This window comes from Aythya fuligula, chromosome 18 (genome assembly GCF_009819795.1).
Source record: "Aythya fuligula isolate bAytFul2 chromosome 18, bAytFul2.pri, whole genome shotgun sequence".
NCBI classification, from domain to species: domain Eukaryota; kingdom Metazoa; phylum Chordata; class Aves; order Anseriformes; family Anatidae; genus Aythya; species Aythya fuligula.
Window position 1 is genome coordinate 5,979,187 of NC_045576.1, and position 19,463 is coordinate 5,998,649.

Sequence of the window (19,463 nt, forward strand, 5' to 3'; positions counted from 1 at the left end):
CGTTATCTAAAGGTCAGCTGGAAAGAATGTCAAATTCATTTAATTAGAACCACACCGTCAGTTCTTGCAAACTGGGGAATTAAGGTTGTTCCTCACTAAAGGAGAGGTAAGTTTGGTTCTTCAGGAGTTAAACAGCACCAAAAAAACACAATCATTTTTCTCTTGCCCTTTTAATCATCTCTCTATCTTCAAATTATTGTTGTGTTTGCTGAACAGGATGTGAGGTCCTAAATGAGTCATCTACTAAAGTAGGTGGCAAAAGTAACCCAAAGCTAGAGAGTTGTTCTATCTTAATGTCAATCTCTGTTTTGGCTTGGCACAAAAAAACAATACGTAAGACAGTGAGACACTGCTACAAAAACAATCTAGTCTGTTTTCTCTTTAACATCTCATAAATCACTACTTGCGCAGCATTAGCAGATAGGCTACCATCTCCTCCCATAGAATTTATTTCCCAATTATTATAATTTAATAGAAAAGTGCAACGGTTGTTAGTAAATCAGAAGAGTTCACAAAGTGCTCTGCAAGCTAATAGCAAAATAGAATGTTTTGATAAACACACCACCACCACCCCCTGTCATGTACACACTGCACTGCATGACCGAGATAACTCAAAACATTTTATGGACAGTTCTGTTCTGTTTGAATAAAGTAACTGATTGGAGACACATACCATTTCATCTTACTTCCTACAGTTCATCATAAAACAGCTCGGATTGGAAGGGACCTTAAAGATCACCCAGTTCCAACCCCCTGCCATGGGCAGGGATGCCACCCACTAGTTCAGGGCCTCATCTAACCTGGTTCTGAGCACCTCCAGGAATGGGGCATCCACAGCTTCTCTGGGCAACCTGCTCCAGTGTCTCACCACCCTCCTAACCTCTCATCTAAACCTCCCTTCTCCTAGTTTAAAACCATTCCCCCTCATCCTGTCATTATCTGACTGAGCAAAGAGTCACTCTCCATATTTTTAAAAGCCCCCTTTAGGTACTGAAAAGAACTTAAGTACAGTTCACCCACTCCCACATGATGGCAATGAAAAAAGGATGGCACTGGAATATCAAGCTGGAAATTCACGTTCAATTACTGTGTTGCATGTTTCCTGTGCAAGTGTTTCCCATTTTTATTCAGTAATTTCAACTATGGGTATACAAATTTCCTCTATTTTCTTTTTACATGTGTGTGGTCTGTCTGCAAGCATATAAATCAAGTTTTTATATATATATATTTGTCATTCTGTCTTCCCATCCATATTTTTAAGAAAGGAAAACACATTTGGTAATAAAATGAATGTTCTGTGGCTCTTTATAAGAAACAGCCATTTGACATTAGCCCTAATGCCTTTATCTAACAAAAAAGCTATTGCACAAAAGAAATAGCTATAAAAATTAAGGTATAAACTCTCAGACAAACCTCTCCTGAGAAAGATCCCCCATCACCAACTCTAAGTGACCTCCACATTTTCAATTGATTGTAAACTGGATTACTCATGTACAACAGTCTACTCGCCTGTTCCCCCCACACCCCACCCCTATTTTTAAACAATCAAGCTTTTCAAAAGTGAGTTAAGTTCTAATGCTCATCATAATACAAACCAGATTGCTCAGCATCTGACAGAGACCTATGCCGTATCCACTCAGGAACCGGGCCAGTATAATACATGTATGAATAATCTTAGACAAAGTAGTCTAGTATTATACCATCCAAATAAATAGTTACTCAATTCACCTGGGGTACTTGGCTACTGCAACAGTTAATTACACAAGAGCAGCCATAAGCAGTGCTATAGAGTGTCTAAGCTATTACTGCACTTAGTCACCAGCAAGCAGGAACAAGAGCGCTTACACAGCACTACACAGACACCATCCACTCTGGATAATGTCGTACAGCATTTTAAAAGAATAAATCTGTTGAGAGTATTGTGTATGTTTTGGTTTTTGTTTTGTTTTTTTCTGATTTATATTTATCATCATCTAGTACTTTGGATTTGTAATATTTTATGACAATGTCAATACATTTTGTTGGAAGAAGCAAGGAGGCACATGACGGAGAAGAAAACAATTTTGTACAGATTTTACCTACCCTTACCTTTTTCCGATTAGCTGGTGACAAGCTTCTGTAGAGCTTCTTGCCTTGCTTGCCAGCATTCCAAATGGTGAAAGATGTCCAGGAGCTCAGGACTCTGTCTTCAAGAAACCTGACTCGGTGATTCCAGATGGTTTCCCTAAAGAATTAGAAAAAGGGTTGGGTTAGACTCTTTAAAACTCTTCCCGTATACACACATACATACTCACACACACACAAACTTGACCAAAACGATTCACATGACACAAAAATAATACCAAAAACATTATACTAGCACTTTCCCAGGGAAACTTCTAACTGTTGTCAGAAAAAAATAAATTCAGTGCAAGTTCTTAAAGAAAAATCATCACAATAGATCTGAAGTCATAGCTAAACCACTGTTATTTTCAAGAATCTTAATAGAAAATTACAAGATGAAAAACTGTGGCTATGGTAATCAAATTTAATACCAACAATTTCGACTGCCCATCAATACAGTGTTTGCCCATAACCCATCAGCGCATGAACTTCTCTATAACTTGCAGTGCATACAGGGCAAGCCACCTCCTAAACCCAAGATGAACTCTTCATGTTCCACCTGCCCATACATTCATTCTCATTTGTTGCTGCAAAGTTCACATCTCACAAAGTCAGTACTCCAGTACCCAAATATACATCCCAATACTTCAAGGAAAGTCCATTTACATTGTGGCATTCAGGCCAAGTCTCCAAAAAGTCAGTTTTTCAAAGCCCAGGCAGACACTGGAACAACAACAAATAATTACGGAACTGCGAAGTCGCTCACAGCACTGAAACTATCAGCTGTAACACACAGTTCAACTCTTGTGTGTGCACACACTAGACCAAATAAGAGTGATTTCATTTTGAAATCTCCGAAGTATTATTCAGCACCGATATGAATAACTGACTCTTCTGGAGATCACCTTTATAAGAAACAAAAAGCAGTGGATTTTTTTTTTTTTAATTTCTTCTTTAAAGTGCTATGTCTCATGAAATGCCTTAAAATATGCTTTAGAAAAGAGCAAGCTGGCACACATCTGTGTCCAATTACACCGTTACATCTTCATATTTGTAATAAGTTCCACAATATAACTTAAGCCAAGTGGCTGAGGTAAACAACAGTGAGACTAATGCCAACTGATGAACCACATGGCATTGCAACCAGTAACAAGGGAACACGTACAATCCTTAAATAAAAGACTGGCTGGGATCTTTAACAGGTTCAAGATACATTCTCGACAAAAGAAGACAACTTGAAGGGAAGCATTTCATCCCAACTAATTGAATTGAGACAGTTTGACAACTATAACTTCTTTTTTTTCTTTCGTGTACACGTCCTGTCGCTTTCAAACCTGTCTATATTTAAAAACATATCCCCACCATATAACGTAATATTTAAGGCTACAAAATTTACATTTGTTTAAAGAAAGCCACCTGCTGTTAAGAACTTCTGTTTAATGTTCAGGGTTCACAAAATATTCATTAACTAAGAACTTATCTGGTATTTAATAAACAGCACTCTAGATACATTGATTTCCTTTATGGCTTGACAGATAAATCTCTCTAATCTACATCTCTTGAACAAGACATATTGAGTTGAAAATTTCTTCTGTACAACATTCTGAAAGCCATCTTAATCTCCTGTCCCTTCTGAAAACATTTCTTCAGATAGGTTTTTCCACTTACTTTATCAAGGCAGAACACAGTACACTTTATAACAATTGTTAAGAGTTGTTCTACAAATTGTAATGCATCCTGTGGAAAATGTACACGGTTTAAAAAAATCAATCCTGCTAGATTATGCTTTTTATGAATGGTTTTTCTTTGAGATTAATTAAAGCATTAAGAGAAAAATGCTAGCAATTTTCCTGTGAGACCCCTGCCTATGGTTTTATTTGCCTTGGGATGCAAATATTTTTCCTACCAATATACCTTCTTCACAATTTAACTTTGAGCCCCACAGTCTTCCAACAATATTAAGTTTGTATAGAATTTACACATCAAAATTCTCCACAAATATGTTATTTTGTCTGCTTTAAATAGGGCTTCTGATTCGTGGGTCAGCACAGGTTATCACAGGGCACCTACAGTAAACTGTAACCCCAGCTGTCTGCCTGACTAGGGGTATCTCTGTTCTCCACAAGCACCTCATCACATGGAAAACCAAACTCCGCTCAGATTTCCTTGCTACTAAGGATTTAAACTGTCCAAGTGTGCAAGGAGTGTGGAAGAGGAGCTGCACAGCTCTGCAGTCATTCTTACCAGTGGATCAGACTGCTCCCTTAGCTGCAGTCCTGATTATCCTTAATCCTGTGTGCATTACACTTATTTTGGTTCTCTTACAAACCTGTGCATACATTGGTATGATCACTAGAGATGTATGATGATCTGGCATTATAGTAACGTCTGACTTTTATGAAACATTTTCAATTTTATTCCTTTTGGTAATGGATTATCAAATTCCCAAAAGCCTGTAATAGATATGAATTTATTGTTCCAAATTATTCCTATGAAGTATACATCTGAGGTATAAAATTTGAGGTTATTGAGGTTACTAGGTAGCCTAGTTTGTTCCCAGAAGTTGGTTAGCAAACTCTTCTAATATTTTAACAACAGGTATTTTGTGTTTTCATTTGTGTCATTCCTGCACAGCCTGAGTTATGGTTTGAAAAACATCAAACCCCCGTAACACTGAGACATACAGACTCTTTCTGGGATTCTGAGTTAGCTCCGGAGAGCCCACTTCACCTCAGCATGAGATTTTTGAGCACAGCCAAATCCTTACATGGCTGCTTAGCACTTAATCACTAGTTGTGGTGTGATAACTTGGAAAGAACATCACACACAAATAGATGAACCCAAGAAGAATTACCTACTCCATATAAATTTTCCACACTGTTTTGAAGACTATGGCTGTGCATGAGCACTTCCACTAATGGAACAAAAAAAAAAAAAAATAATGTGTTTGATTGCAAATCTCTTCTAATGCAACCACAAGCTGCATTCCTGCAGCAAAACTTTAGCTGCTGCTGGCATCCTCTGACACTTGCCTTTTTCCATGTTCATTAGAGCACGCTATATTCCCAGAAGGAAAATTCAAGGAAAGAAATATGAAGGTCAAGTTATTTTTCCACGATCACATTACTGAAAATTCTAGAGCTTCTGCTAGCTTCTAAAAAGATTATTGCTTACGTGGAAATGTTTTAATACTGAAACGTGCCTTCAGAAGAAGAGCACTATTATATTCAAGAGCACTATTATATTCAGAATCTGTCCTGTCGACTTGAGTGACAGTCAAGTTTCTTTCCCTCCTGAGCTTAGCAAAGTCAAGAAAGTTGAGGAAAAAATAGGCCACCTTACAAGGCATAAAAAGGACTATCAAGTAACTTTCAGTTGTGGGCTGCCAAACCTTCTAAAGACAGGCTAGCTGCAGAGAAGCTAGACAGGGCAACAGAGAGCTCAGACAGCCACCAGCAACAGAGCAAGGTCAGGAAGAACCCAGCAAGACTCAACCTACATTGTGTGGCTACAAGCTAGGAAAAATAAATGAAATTAGGTCAATTAAAATATTGAATTAAATAGTTGTTACCGCCCGAGAGATGACTAATGACTGCATTGACTGCATTTTCAAAGGCTCTACAGTCTGCAAGGTTGCTGCGAAGAAGCCTACAGTTAGATGTTTCTGTGCATTGACTCTCACCAGCCTATCGCATTCCAGCTAAAAAGCAAGAACATTCATGATGAAAATACACCAAGGTATTTTTTTAAATATCAAAAACTGGACAAACTTATTTTTAGGGTTTAAAGATCTCACGGATTAGAAATAAGTCATTCTCTGATGTGATACTCACACATCAACTATTTTACTATCTTGGAAGCAAAATAGAATATATACAACTGAATAAAATAATAAAAAAAAAATAAAGCAACCTATATATTAAATACCAGTTTAGTTTAATATACAGAAAACTGTATTGTACCCTTTAGTTTTCAACGCAGAAACAGCAGAGTTCCCCAAAAAAGTCTCCAGAACAGGGAACCTGAGATCCAAAGCAATCTGTATCCAGGCACACAGAAAATATTACTGTTTCTCATGCAGATGTCCCAGCACATTCAGAATTGGTTGCTTCCAGACAATGAATTTGCTTTCTATGTGATGGGTGCCTCTATTCCAGAGGTTCCTACAGAGGTAAAATGCAAGCAGTCCACATCTCGCTGTTGGTGAGCACCTACACATTTCAGCCTGAAGCCGACTTGCTGACCCCATCGTATATATGAATGTTACACTGAGTTATTGCAAGTGTGGGGTGTAAAAAACCAAGGAAAATGTACTTGGAAATAAAAAGGTATGAAACTCATTAAACTCAAAATAAACTGGATCTCCATTTGAATACAAGAATATTGTTAGACAGCTTCATTTAATTGCAAAAAAACGGATTTCTTACATGAGTATTTTGGGTTGTGTAAATGAAGCCAACATATACAGCAATTGTGAACTTTTCTAGCGCCATTTATGAGACATTCTTCTGAAGATGCATCATTGAAGAATGTCTACTATAATCCTAAACAGAAAATGCTCACCAAAAAAAAAAAAAAAAAAAAAAAATCTCATCCCCATATTCTCTGTGCCCTTTTAATGAAAATGTTAAGGTATATCAAATGCTTTGTGGTCTTGAGTTACAACCTTGAAATTCTTTAAAACAGTGCACGCCCAGATGGTCACACAGATACGGAATTGAGGCATTTGTATTTGAGCTTTAATTGCAGTGACAACTACAGACTTAATCTTTGTGAAAACTTGCTCTGCCTGAACAGTATAGCTCACATGTTGAAGCAAAAGGTAACTTACGGAGTGTCAAAAGAGAGAGTTTCAGTTATCCCCTTTAGGTTTCTGGTTTACCCAGTTTGCCATATTTTTGGATGCTTCCAGAACAGATAACTGGGATTCCTGCCTCAAGGGGTAAGGGAATGCCATTTTCCCATCATTTCAGAGGCAGTGCAGGTGCAGCAGACGGGAACTGTAGCAACGTGCAAAGGATGATTAAAGAAAATGCCTCAAACAATCTAGAAGTTGTACAAACCACTTCTCAGAGATGATTCTCACAGCTTTCAGATTTTGCATTATTACATATTCATAGCCAACAGCAAAAACTAGAAGGTATTATTATTCTGCACCATCCCAAAACAAGGCTGCTTTTTCCTACCATGTCAGAAAGCATTAAAGGTAATACTTTGCCTTTAGTATCATTTCCTAGCCAGTATTCAGTTAACTATGATTTTCCTCAGCCAGAAGGTGTGACACAAACTTTTCTGATTACAGAAGTGGGTACCCATATCCTAATACTCTTCCTTGACCCAAATGCTTGAAGTATTTAATTACTTAATTTATTTATTTAATTAATTATTATTATTATTTTTTTTTCCTTCACAAAAGAAAGGTTAGAAGTATACATTTTTCAAATTTGGAAAGCCATTCTTGAGTCTTCACATTTGCCATGGCCCCTCAACTCTCCTCAGTTATGCAGTCTGGAAGGAAGAAGAGGAGCCAAAATTCTGCAGGAGCAAACTGCGGGTATTCATGCCGTGGGTGAGAATGACTACGAAGTATGCTACTCAGTCCCAAGCAGTTATTACCATACCATCCACCCAAGTAATGTAACAATGGAGCTCTGTTAAAATGTGTGCTGACCTACTGACTGAATACAGGAGTCAAGAAACATCTGCTCTATTCCTATTTTGAAATGAAAGATAATGTGACAATAAAAGCTATATGATTTAATGTCTGAGCTCTGTTAAACCTCGCCATAATGCTCGACTCCCTCTCCCTCCTTCCCCCCAGTGAGGTTACATAAGTGAATCAGCAGAACAAAGACAGATGTACAAGTACTTGTGAAATATAAAATACAAACCCAATATCCTAAGCAGTACTGAAATTTTAGGCATTGATTATCATCCACGGTGATACTATAAATCAGACTTTTACTACATACATTGCTCCCACATGCTACTCAGGTAATGTTAGATAGGAAGAACTATTCAAGTGACCAGCCTGTTCCAACACTTTCCTATTCATGGCGGGATAATATGGTTTTATACTATAGGTGAATCTCACCTGATAGATAATCCAGAGGTGGAAGAACAAAGAACTTTCCAATCACAGGGAGAGCTGAAAGAACAGATTCTTTATAGCTAGCTTTTTTCAGCTAGCTTCGCATGCGAAATTCACGGTTCTTATAATCCATAAGAAATTCAGAAATGAATCTCATTTGAACCTTGACCACACTGATGAATAAACTGATTTTTTTTGTCGTTGTTCTGTTGAACTTCATGTGAACTTATTAATTGCTGGACTATATCGTCCCACTGAGTTATTACATTTACACTGTTAATAGGTTCTATTAATGTCTGAGTTCATCTTCAGGTCGTGGGTCATTAACTGAGGCATGGTTTGCATTGTGGCCTATTTTTCATGAAAGGCTTATTAAGAAAGACGGAGACTATCAATGTTAATGCCATTTGCTTTTCAAGAATCTAATGAGGTCATTAGTTTCTATGTTTAATTGAAGTGCCAAATGCAGACATAGATGATAAAAATGCAGTTGACCTCATCTTTACTGCAGTTGTACAGGAATATGTTATGCTATTCCTCACTCCTGCCTATTTTGGGATGCATATGTTTTTGCAGGAAATGAAGCAGGCATTCCTATGCTCATCGGTGATACAAGACCCATGCCTCCGAGTACCTCTAAAACAACCAAATGTGTGTCTCATACTAAATGCCTGTTCTCTTTCGCTTAAATGACACTGGAAGCTTCTTGTGCCTGAAACCAGATGGTTTTAATAGATTACGTAATTTGGGGTATTTCTGCAGAACGAGCTTTTACAATATTATACTCATTCTGAATACACAGCATATGAAATTACTGTAAATCATTTAAGCATGCTTCATAGTTTCTGCACAAAAGAGAATCTCTTCAATCTCAGTGGGAATGTACAAACCTTATTTTCTGCATATATTTAATTTCTGTTGACCAAGTTTGTAAATTGCTACAAAGATTGCTACCTGCCCCAACTGTACGTCTTCATGAGAAACACCACCTAAAGACAAGTACAGTATTTTATTGCTCCTCTTCCACCACACTGATTTTTATCTTGCAGTGAGGTGCATTGCCTTATATACAGTTTTCTCCCTTTTTACAAGATGAAAATTATGAATTTTTTTATGTTTTTATTACACAACAAACTCTCTTAGTACGGTACTTCTCGCTATTAACAGCATCTCTGATATTCTATCAGATTGGTGTAATGCAGCAATGTAGCACAAAGTACACACACCCCTAGGATATGAGCCACAATGTGAAATAAACTGATTTAGATCCAAGAGATACAATATGTGGGATTTTTTGTTGTAATTCCTGGCTGAAGTGAAGTTTCTCAAAAGCTGTATAGCTCTTCACATTTAGTAAGCATCCATCATAGACTTTAGACAAAATTGCAATGAGAAAGTTTATATTTCTGTATGCACTTAATGAAATCTAAATATAGACTGTACTTCATTCAGATTCTGTCACACACCCACAACATTTAATATTTCAGTCTGATGCCTCCAGGGTAGGGGAGAATGCAAATAAGTTTTTGTTTCCTGCTTCACAGATACTTTCACCTCTAGATATTTGTTCCAGAAGGACACTAATCATAGAAAATGACCTAAAAATCATTAGTGTTTACAATTATGCTGACTAAATAAAGAAATTTTGCTTGCCAAATAGTTTGATATACGCTTTAGCAAGTCTGAAAACGCAGGATCAGGCATTTGTCCCTTGAACAGTAATGAAAGACACTTGTATAAACTGAAATCAGTCCACAATAGGCTGCAAGTGACTGCAGCCTTTGCTGAAAGACTGAATTATGCACGTTTTTATAAACAAGTCCTATTAACCACCTCCAAACTATTTAATTTTTTTTTTTAAGACCGAAACTAGACATAAACTGTTATAAGTATCAGCTTTCCCATACGCATCATTTTGCTGTCAGACAAGATATTAATCTGGTTCTTGGTTTACTACTCCCAAATAATCCAGGTCTAGTCTAACTCTGAAAATGCAAAGGCAACAGGCCAATGACAAAAGGCAAAATGTCACAGAAAACTTCTCAAACAAAACACAGAAAAATACTTAAAAAAAAAAAAAAAAAAAAAAAAAAAAAAAAAAAGACTTTAGAAAAGGTAGAACATGCATTAAATAAGTTGAGGTGAAAAAAAGGCAGATTAGGAAAGCCCCAATTTAAATGATAAACTTTTGTGTTGAGTCCCACAACAACAATGCACACTGAAGTCTTCATGAAGTCTTCAGACACAAACACTGGCCAGCCCTTTACAACTGAGGCAATAAACAGGGGAACGTGCCAATAAGGAGAGATATTACACAACTTCATATTTGAAAGTTCACACAAAATATTATTAACGATATGACCAAGAAAAAGCCAACAGGAAGAATGGCTCGCCTCACTTCTTAGAATGAGACAAGAAAGGCGCCAATTTGGACCTGCAAGCTGCACATCTGAAACAGTTTACAGTATTTCCACATTCTCACAGTGTGTTGTAATTCAGGGTGCTTGTGCCACACAAACTTGTAGAACTGAATAAGCAACAGCTTGCAGTAAATTCAGACCAAACTCATTTCCAAGAATAAGATGTTTTCCCACAGACACAAGCAACAGTCTTCCAAGAGACCTAGCATCCCATGATGCATGGCTGAAGAGTTTGTAACCAACTGCCAGAACGATCACACACAAAAAAAAACAAAAAATGACCCAATTTATATTTAAATACTAATAAAAAGGAAAACAACATATCTCACCTTCATTTACAAAATTCAAAAAGTGTCTTCTATTTGCTTGGAATGACTGTTTCAGAGCTGAATGATTTTTACACATATGTACATATAAAGATCTACAGTGACACTGACCATGATATGATACATACACTACTGTACCAAAGTATTTACAATAATACAACAGAGTGATATGTAACTAAAACACATACAAAAATATGTTTAATTTTACTAGACAAAGCCATACACAGCCCTGGCTGAAGAGTGTGTCTATGTCATTGATTGGTAAGAAAACAGTTTACTTAATTACTGCTGTGTTTTTGTTGTGGGACCCCCAAAGGGTAGTAAAACTCACAGAACCTTTTATTAATGTCAATATATAAGAGAAGGAAATATTTAGTTTTGTTTTTGTTATAACTTTGGCTCAGCTTGCAGTACTTCTGCTCAGGAAGAGCACCTTTGATAAATAAATCAAGCATGTAGAAGAATCAGCATCAACAGTTTAACATCATCAAAGGTACAACAGCAGTGTAATAGCAGCAGACAGCAGCTTACAAGGAAGCATCTGAGATAATTACTCCTACACATCCTCAGAGGTATTTCTCAAACATCATTACCTGATTTAGATGCTTTAGACTTTATAAAATATGAAGGTAATATATGTAACTGCTGCAGATTACCAGATGAAAGGTTTAGTTTTTATTATATTTTGTACAGAAGGTTTCTGTTGGTATTACAATAGGTTCTGGTTACTTCTTAAAACTAACAGTTCTTTTTGAAATCAAGATTTAAAATAAATTTTTCTTAGATAATGATTCATATGGCAAAAAAAATATGAGAAGCAAAACCTCGGATATTAAAAAAATAGTAAAATTTTTACCATGAAGGGACCATTCACCATTGAAATAATTGGAGGTGTTATTCAGGCAGCTTACAAGATCTCATGTGATCAGTTACAGTCTCAGATGAAGGGATGGTAATTGGAAGCTGAGGAAATACTACTGTTGTAATGCAGTCCCCAAAACCCTTGATTGCTCTTACAGTACCTATTGTGAAATTATTTCAAGAACAGCTGCAAAGGCTGAACAATTTCCTGGAATATTTTTCCAATGTTAAAACACCCTCACCATCCACACTAAATCTTTCACGTAGGTACACCAAGTGTTGGGCACCAGTATGGGAATCAGAGATTGCAGTTCATAATTTCAATGCCAGCATTACAGTACGTTCCTCAAAAACAGGTTATGGCAACAAAACAAAAAAAAAAAGAAAACTAACCTTCCATCAACACAGAAAGGATACTAGCAGCATATTGTTATAGTTGCTGCTTTAAAAACAAACAAACAAACAACAACAACAAAAGACAACAACACAACAATAAACCATTAGAGATTACACATCAATCATCCAAAATCATCCAAGATGAAGCTAATTTTTATATTCTACAAAAAAAATAAAAAATCAACTTACTCTAGGACAGAATGAGTTGCAGCCTGTGGATGGTATCGGTACAGCAGAAGGCAATGGTTTACTCGAACAACTTCACCACCCTTTTGGATGTGTTTGTAAAAAAATAACAAATCTTCTGGAACACCCTGGAAGAGAAGCAGTTATTTCAAACCAAGAAGTGACAAGTATTCATACTTATATCTGGGTATATATTTCTGCCAAATGAATGTTTAACAACATTTTATTCAAATTCTTTCTGTGCATCTCCATGAACTTACCTGAACATCTGTAGGAAAGATAAAACTATTAAAAAGGCAAGCAGTGTTGTTTGAAAATGAACTGCAGCTGACCACAAGGACATAGGTGGAAATATAAACATCATCAACATCATCTCCTTTTGAGAGGGAAAAGCTTGATACATGTCAGTCCCGTAAAGAGAGAAATGCACTTGCTTACAGTTCACAAAGCCTGAAGTGCCAAGTAACCAAGTAATTTACTGAAAGGGATCAGTGACTTCAGAGAGTGGAGTTTTTGTTTTCATAGAACTGGTGTTCTTTCTTTGGTTGCCGTACAAATATATATTCTGGTCTCTACTTAGGAAAGGTGAGTCAGGCCCCATTGTGACAGACATGAACTTCCATTGTAAAAAAAAAAAAAGTTGGAATAAGGCAACATCCAAAAAAGTAACATTTTCTTCCAACATGTTCCCATGCTATGGTCTTCCTAAAGGAATTACAAGCTATAGTGCTGAAACACTACACAGGAAAAAAAAATACCTTCTAGAACTATGGATCTATCAACCTCCAGAAAATACTAGAAATATCGTGATTATATGCAACATTTCCCACCTTAAATCAGAAGATCTTCATGTCAGAGGCAGTGTGTCAGAAAGGCAATCATACGGCACACAGTATTCAGTTACGTTACGCATACCAAAGCACAAAACCACCTTTAAAGCTTCAGCCCTGCTCTGAAAGTGTAGAGGTAGCATCTATTTACATTGTGCAATGGTGCAACTTCTTGAAAAAAATGAAATATGGCTAGAACATCCATTTTTCTGTTTATATACAGATTTTTCTTTCATCTAACCTAGTGTTTAAAGGGTCACAAGGCTTTATCAAAATAAAAAAAGAACAACTGTGCCAACTAAGCGTAGAATCAATAAAAAGCTGAAAGATGATATGACAAAGTTATAACTAAATGTACACATGAGGAGGAAAAATAAATGAAAGATAGAGAAATACATTTGTTCCTTATTCTTACTTGTATTCACATGCGTGAGTAAGGGGGGCATAAACTTCAACTGTAGATATTCTATTTCAATAGAAAAAAATAAAATCCCAAGTTTTTTTAAAAAAAGAGTTGAATATTTTTCCCCCATTACCACATCTTCTGAGTTTCTTCCATAATTAAGAAAAGGAGATTCTCTAAATTAGAGTTCTGGACACAAAATCCCCCTGTGGTTTCTTCTGGCCGTCTAGTTACAACAGCAGTAGGGTTCAGTGTCTGCTTTTCATACCCACCACACTGAGTGCTCATGTCTGACAAGGTCTGGACTGAGCAGTAATGGGGGGAGGAGAGGAATGAGACAAAAAAGCTTTGAACCCTGGAAAACAAATCCAAAATACTCAGCTGAACATATGTATCTTGGGAGAAATCAGAAGGCAATCAAGCTCTGTACTTCACAGCTCCAGCCATCACTACATAACAGATTGATTTAAGGTGCTGGACTGGACCACACTCCCTGATTCAGAAACGCAATGGATTCTGATCGGCTTGCTTGGTAAGGGCAGCTGACCTGCAAGTTCATCTTCGTAAATACTTGTCTGTCTTCTACCTTGACTTCAGATACAGAAGAAAGCTTTTAGAGAACTTTGTGCAATTAATACTTTACATGAACCGACAGTGAAAGTCCCAAAAGAAACCTGGGGGAGGTTGGAGGAATGGACAGCAACCACAGGCATCAGTACAGAAGAAAAACGCAAACTCAGATTCTTTGCATTTATCTCATAGCCCTTTCTATCTTTTTTCTTATTCTGAACTTTCAAGGAATTCTTGAGAGTTAGCAGCAAAATTTTAAACCTTCTCCAAACCTTTTTCCAGCCATAAAACAGACTGTGCCAGGCAGGGCACAAATGCTGCAGCACATACCAGTTTGCTGCAGCAGTCATATTTTGATTCGGAGATTTCATTACATCACATTCATCACTGCAACTCTTTTTCTTTTGGATATGCATTTACATCATTCAACTTAACCACTAATATTTTAAAAAACGAGAGTTATTGCTGAAGTAAAAGGATCTTTCAAAATGCTGTTTGGTTATGGAGTGCTCTTTTGCTTTAGCTAGCAGAAATACTTTGAAATAAAGTACACTCACCCCTAGGAATGAGCAGGTGCCTTGTATTGCTCAGCAGTGGCCTCTCACATTACAAAGGAGAAGCACTGACATACATTTTTCAGGGGAGGAAAGATGTTGACTGTGTTATAGATCCTGCAGGGATGGGACTTCCTATGGCTCTTGAGTGTGTAAGTTTGGTGCAATACAAGAGTTTCTTCCCAATTGAGACACATTATTGGATCCAGATGGCATTTTAAACACCAGGAATCTTTGTCAAACAATGCAACTTTCAAAGAAAAGGCTGCTTAGTTCTTAAAGGGATATTTTAGTATATTTTTGGAAAATGAATACCCATAGCTAAAAGTATCAATTAACAATCTAGCATTTCAGCAATAGGCTACCACATAAATAGCTTTCAGCATTAATAAATATAATTGAATTGCACAGTTTACATGTTACTGAACTACAAATGGGATTTTCCACATTATAGGCAAAACCCAACCCTTTATGTCCTGCTGCACGAAGGGAAAAACTTATCGGCCTGCTTCACTCAAGCTTGTGCTGATCAGCTGCTGATTACAGCTCCTAGGGAAAAATGCAGCTTGCACCTGCTCAGTTCTAAGCAGTGTGCACCAGCCACATTCAGATAAATAGATTGCTTTAACATGTTGCTATTAAAGAGGTGAAGTTTTTGTGTTTACACAGTTTTTTGGACAGGTATCACTTGACTGTGTTAACACTTGTCTGTATGGATGAGGGGACTGATATTGTACACACAGTGGGATATCAGGCACACCTTAAGTTGAACTGAAGTAATTCCTTGCTCAGGGACCAAACTAATCATTCCATGATTCTTCTTTTCTTATCTCCTCACAGCTCTTCATTCCGTACTCCTTGCAGATCCCTGCACATGACACTGAATTCCAGCTGTAGTGTCCTCAACAATGCACTCGGCAAGGAGCTGCAAGCCAGCTACCACTACAACAAGCAATTCTAGCTACAAATTTTGCGGCTCCACGTCAGTGGTTGGTATCTTATGCCCAACCTACACGGTTCCTAAAACGAGAACAAGAATCTGGAGGATGAGGACACTGATCAACAATTTCTGGGGGGCTTTTAATGAAAAAGTTGCCCTCTGTGCAATGTTGTTCCTCAGCTCCTGTAACTGAGCTGCTGAGTAAAAACCAAACTACTTATTCTTTCAAAGTACTTAAGCCAACAGCTGTCCAAGAGTATTTCCTCAAAGTCTTGAGCTAAGTCTTGGATTTACAGAACTAACGCATGCAGAAGGGTCGGTAGCACGAAGGTGAACACAAAACACACCCTCTTTTAAACGAAGGATTTTTCCTTAGAAACAAATGCTGTTCTGCCAGGCACTAAAATCTCTTGCTCAGCTTCAGCTGGTGTTCAAAGTGCAGTGCACACAGGAAGAGCTATTAAGAACTAAATAAGAAATTGCAGCTCTTCTCTAATTTAAATTGAAAAATGAAATGACTTCACAACTAAAGCCATTTATCAATAATTATCTATCTTTCAGTATTTTCAGGAACTTCTCATTGAAATTACTAATTTCAAAGAGAAATCTTAATTAATAAAAATATTCCTTACTTTCACTTCTTTCAGGATAGTCACCAAAAGTGTGAAAGCAGACTAACCACAAGCTAACTCCATATTAAATTGCTGTTAATAGCTTCTCTTCAGGATTATCCAAGATATATTTAAGTCTCTCTGCAAATCTGTCATACCCTCTTTTGGTTCCCATCCAAACATGGTTTTAAATCATTTTGCCTTAGTTATAAGACCTGAAGCCTGTAATAATGTTAAATTTGCTTCATTGTTTGGAAAATAATACGTTAGAGGAAACTAAAAAAAAATTCTTTCATCCAATTGTATTGGCACAGAGAAGAGAAGTTCAATTAACAAAGGTGATAGGGATGTCAAATGGAAAGGACGTGGTAAATTCTAAATCGTATTTAATAATAGGCTAGCACAAATGTCATTAGGCATGGAGTATGGGTTAATTTTCAAACAGCTTATAAAGCATAATTTATTATTGGCTCCATCACTTTCATTTGTTTTTAGATCAAATACTGATCTCTGTTCAGCCTTAACTATACCAAGCCAAAAACATTAGTGCCTGTGCTTTATCCAGATTTTTTTTTTTTTTCCAGAGCATTTTGATAGGTTATTTGACAGACTGACTGTATTTTAATTCATGTTCTGAAAAAACAAATTCCTACTTAGCCTTTTACCCTTCATGCCTTATTGTAACTGTCTGCTTTTCTGGAGGGAATATTGGAGTGCTCTGGCAGAGAAAAATGGAAAAATATATTAGTTACTTCCTTACAAACTGCAAAGTTACCTTAGAGCTTTGCAGCATGTGCTACAACCTCCTTTGCACCAAAGCATACTTTGACACCTCCTCAATTCCTGGTTTTTGTGACCTTTTATCAAAACAGAGCTTCTGAGACTTTGTTCTGAACCACAGTTGCATTCAGAAAGGCCACTGGCTTATAACACGCTACTCCTTCTGGGGCTCATTAAGAATAATTTCCCCCTGTTTACACGTTAAGATTAGTTTAGAACTTTAAGTCAACCAGTCTATTTTTACTTCTCATACACTTAAAAAGGAAGGTTAAATGCAGAGGTGACAGGCTGCAGTTCAAAGAGAAGCATTTCTGTGTTGAAATTTGAGACCAATTAAAACTCTAGAGAAAGAAACAAGCATGGCAAGGTATTGTCAGGATGTCAAGAACAATACTCCTTGAATATAGCCAAGACTACACAATTTGCCATGTTTGCATGCAGAGGAGCCTACAGGTAAGCAACGCTCAATTACATTGTTATTATTGTACCCTAGATTTCTTAGCGCATTTACCTGAAACAACAAACCATTTTTTTATTTTTTTTTTTAGCGTAGTGCCATTACTGACAAACAACTAGAACAGAAGAATGACTTGCCAAGTGACAAATAACTTGCCTTCCCAGTGATCTTCACCTGGCCATTAACAACAATCAAAATCTGAACTTCCCTCTGAATAATACATTTTGGTAGAAGCACAAAGGGCCAGGTAGCCACAACAACAAAATACTGATTTTACATGCAATGGAAGTGCAGTATCAAATATACATACCAGTAATTTCTCTTAGGAAGTAGCAGACAACATGTCTACCAATGTGAATGACCTTTTATGTTCCTTACTTTAACAGATAATATAGCTTTGAAATCTGCTGTTCATATTGTATAAGACCCTGTAGATTTGTTCTCAGCATAGCTTTTAGTCACAGTTTGACTTTTCACCCAGGGTGTTAGCTGTTAGAAGACACCAAAAAGTATACAGGCAAAAACAATCATGAGGCTGATGTCACACCCTAATTTTCAAGTGTAATTTCTGATGGGTTTAGTAAAGTCCTGCAACTTCTTTCAATAAGTACATATTGTATTCCTTATCTTAATTGGTTGGGTAACATGAAGATTACTTCCCTTTATTTTCCTGAAAAAATAAGTCAGAAATATGGTTCACATAACTCTCCTCCTAGCAGCAGATATTACTTAAAAAGTTATTTTCTAGGCTTGTGGTCATTTCTATTATGTTACTTTAGTCTCAGCACACAATTAGAGTTTGCTACAAAATCAGATACCTCCAAGTAGTTCTTTAATTGTCATATCTCAGAGGTTGCATAAAAAAAATCTCAACAATTTTATTTAATTAGCAATTGGTGCATAAAGCAAACTTGTCAGGGTTATTAGTCACCATTTCTGAAAATACTGCTTGACGTTGTGCTTGGACATTGACACAGAGATTACACAAAAGGAATATATTCCCAACATCTGCAGACCTTGACCAGAAAGAATTTTATTTCTAAATACATTTTGTAAACATTTAGAAAAATTCTGTTTCGCATAAAGCCTGGATAGACAGAAAGATACATGCATACCTACCTCTAATAAAAGAAGATTACATCATAGCTTACTTATTTATATTGTATCAGTCCACCCATACTATTAACATAAACATCAAATCACCATTTCTTCCATGGAAGAACTATATTCCATTTGTACTAAGCACTGAAATATGAAGAACAGGTGTTTGGATTTAATTCCAAATGAGAAATGCAGCTTTTTGGCATGCAAACAGTTTAGCAAATTGAGAAGGCTGAAATGTGGACATTTGTTGGCCTGCTTCTGTGTTTATTTGCAGCAATATGACACTTAAGAGGTCATACTGTTAAATAGTAACTCAAAAATGGAGATGGAAGTGATCAAGTTAATATAATCAGATGATGGGTCAGGTCAGAACATACACACGCATGAATAAGACCGTTAAAAGTACTCATTACTGGTTCCTAACAGCACCACTTTATAACAAACTATTGATATATACAGAAAATCTTTGCCTGAAATTATTTTCAAATGGAGAAGTGTTAAACCAATACTAAATACTCGCAGTACTAAATGTTAAACAATTTAGGACCTGATTTTCCTCTAAACCTTCATATGACAAAGGTTTGACTTAACTTAATGGCCTGTTGCAACCCATGTTAGAAGGGTATTTTTGTTGAAGGTCCTCCATATTAGCCAGAGGCTGAATTTTGACATGTTGGACAGTTCATGATGGGGAAAAACAAAATTTTTAACTTATCACTGCTACTTTTTAAGACTTGAAGGACATATCTTACATGGCTGCTGAAAAATCATTGGGATTAAGATTGTTGACTAATTACATCTAAATAACTGGTGGCATAGCTCCTACGTGAT

The 19,463-nt window shown here is 36.7% G+C and overlaps 1 protein-coding gene across 3 annotated transcripts in view; it reads right to left on the minus strand.

Annotated features, from left to right (window-relative positions):
- Positions 1 to 19,463, minus strand: part of B3GNTL1 (UDP-GlcNAc:betaGal beta-1,3-N-acetylglucosaminyltransferase like 1) — a 123,807-nt gene that overhangs the window by 17,664 nt on the left and 86,680 nt on the right. For all 3 annotated transcript variants that reach the window (XM_032199681.1, XM_032199680.1, XM_032199682.1), the window contains 2 exons: positions 12,387 to 12,511; positions 2,089 to 2,224 (listed from right to left, as the gene is read on the minus strand). In XM_032199681.1, the coding sequence (XP_032055572.1) occupies positions 2,089 to 2,224; positions 12,387 to 12,511 (261 nt within the window). The remainder of the gene's footprint in view (positions 1 to 2,088; positions 2,225 to 12,386; positions 12,512 to 19,463) is intronic.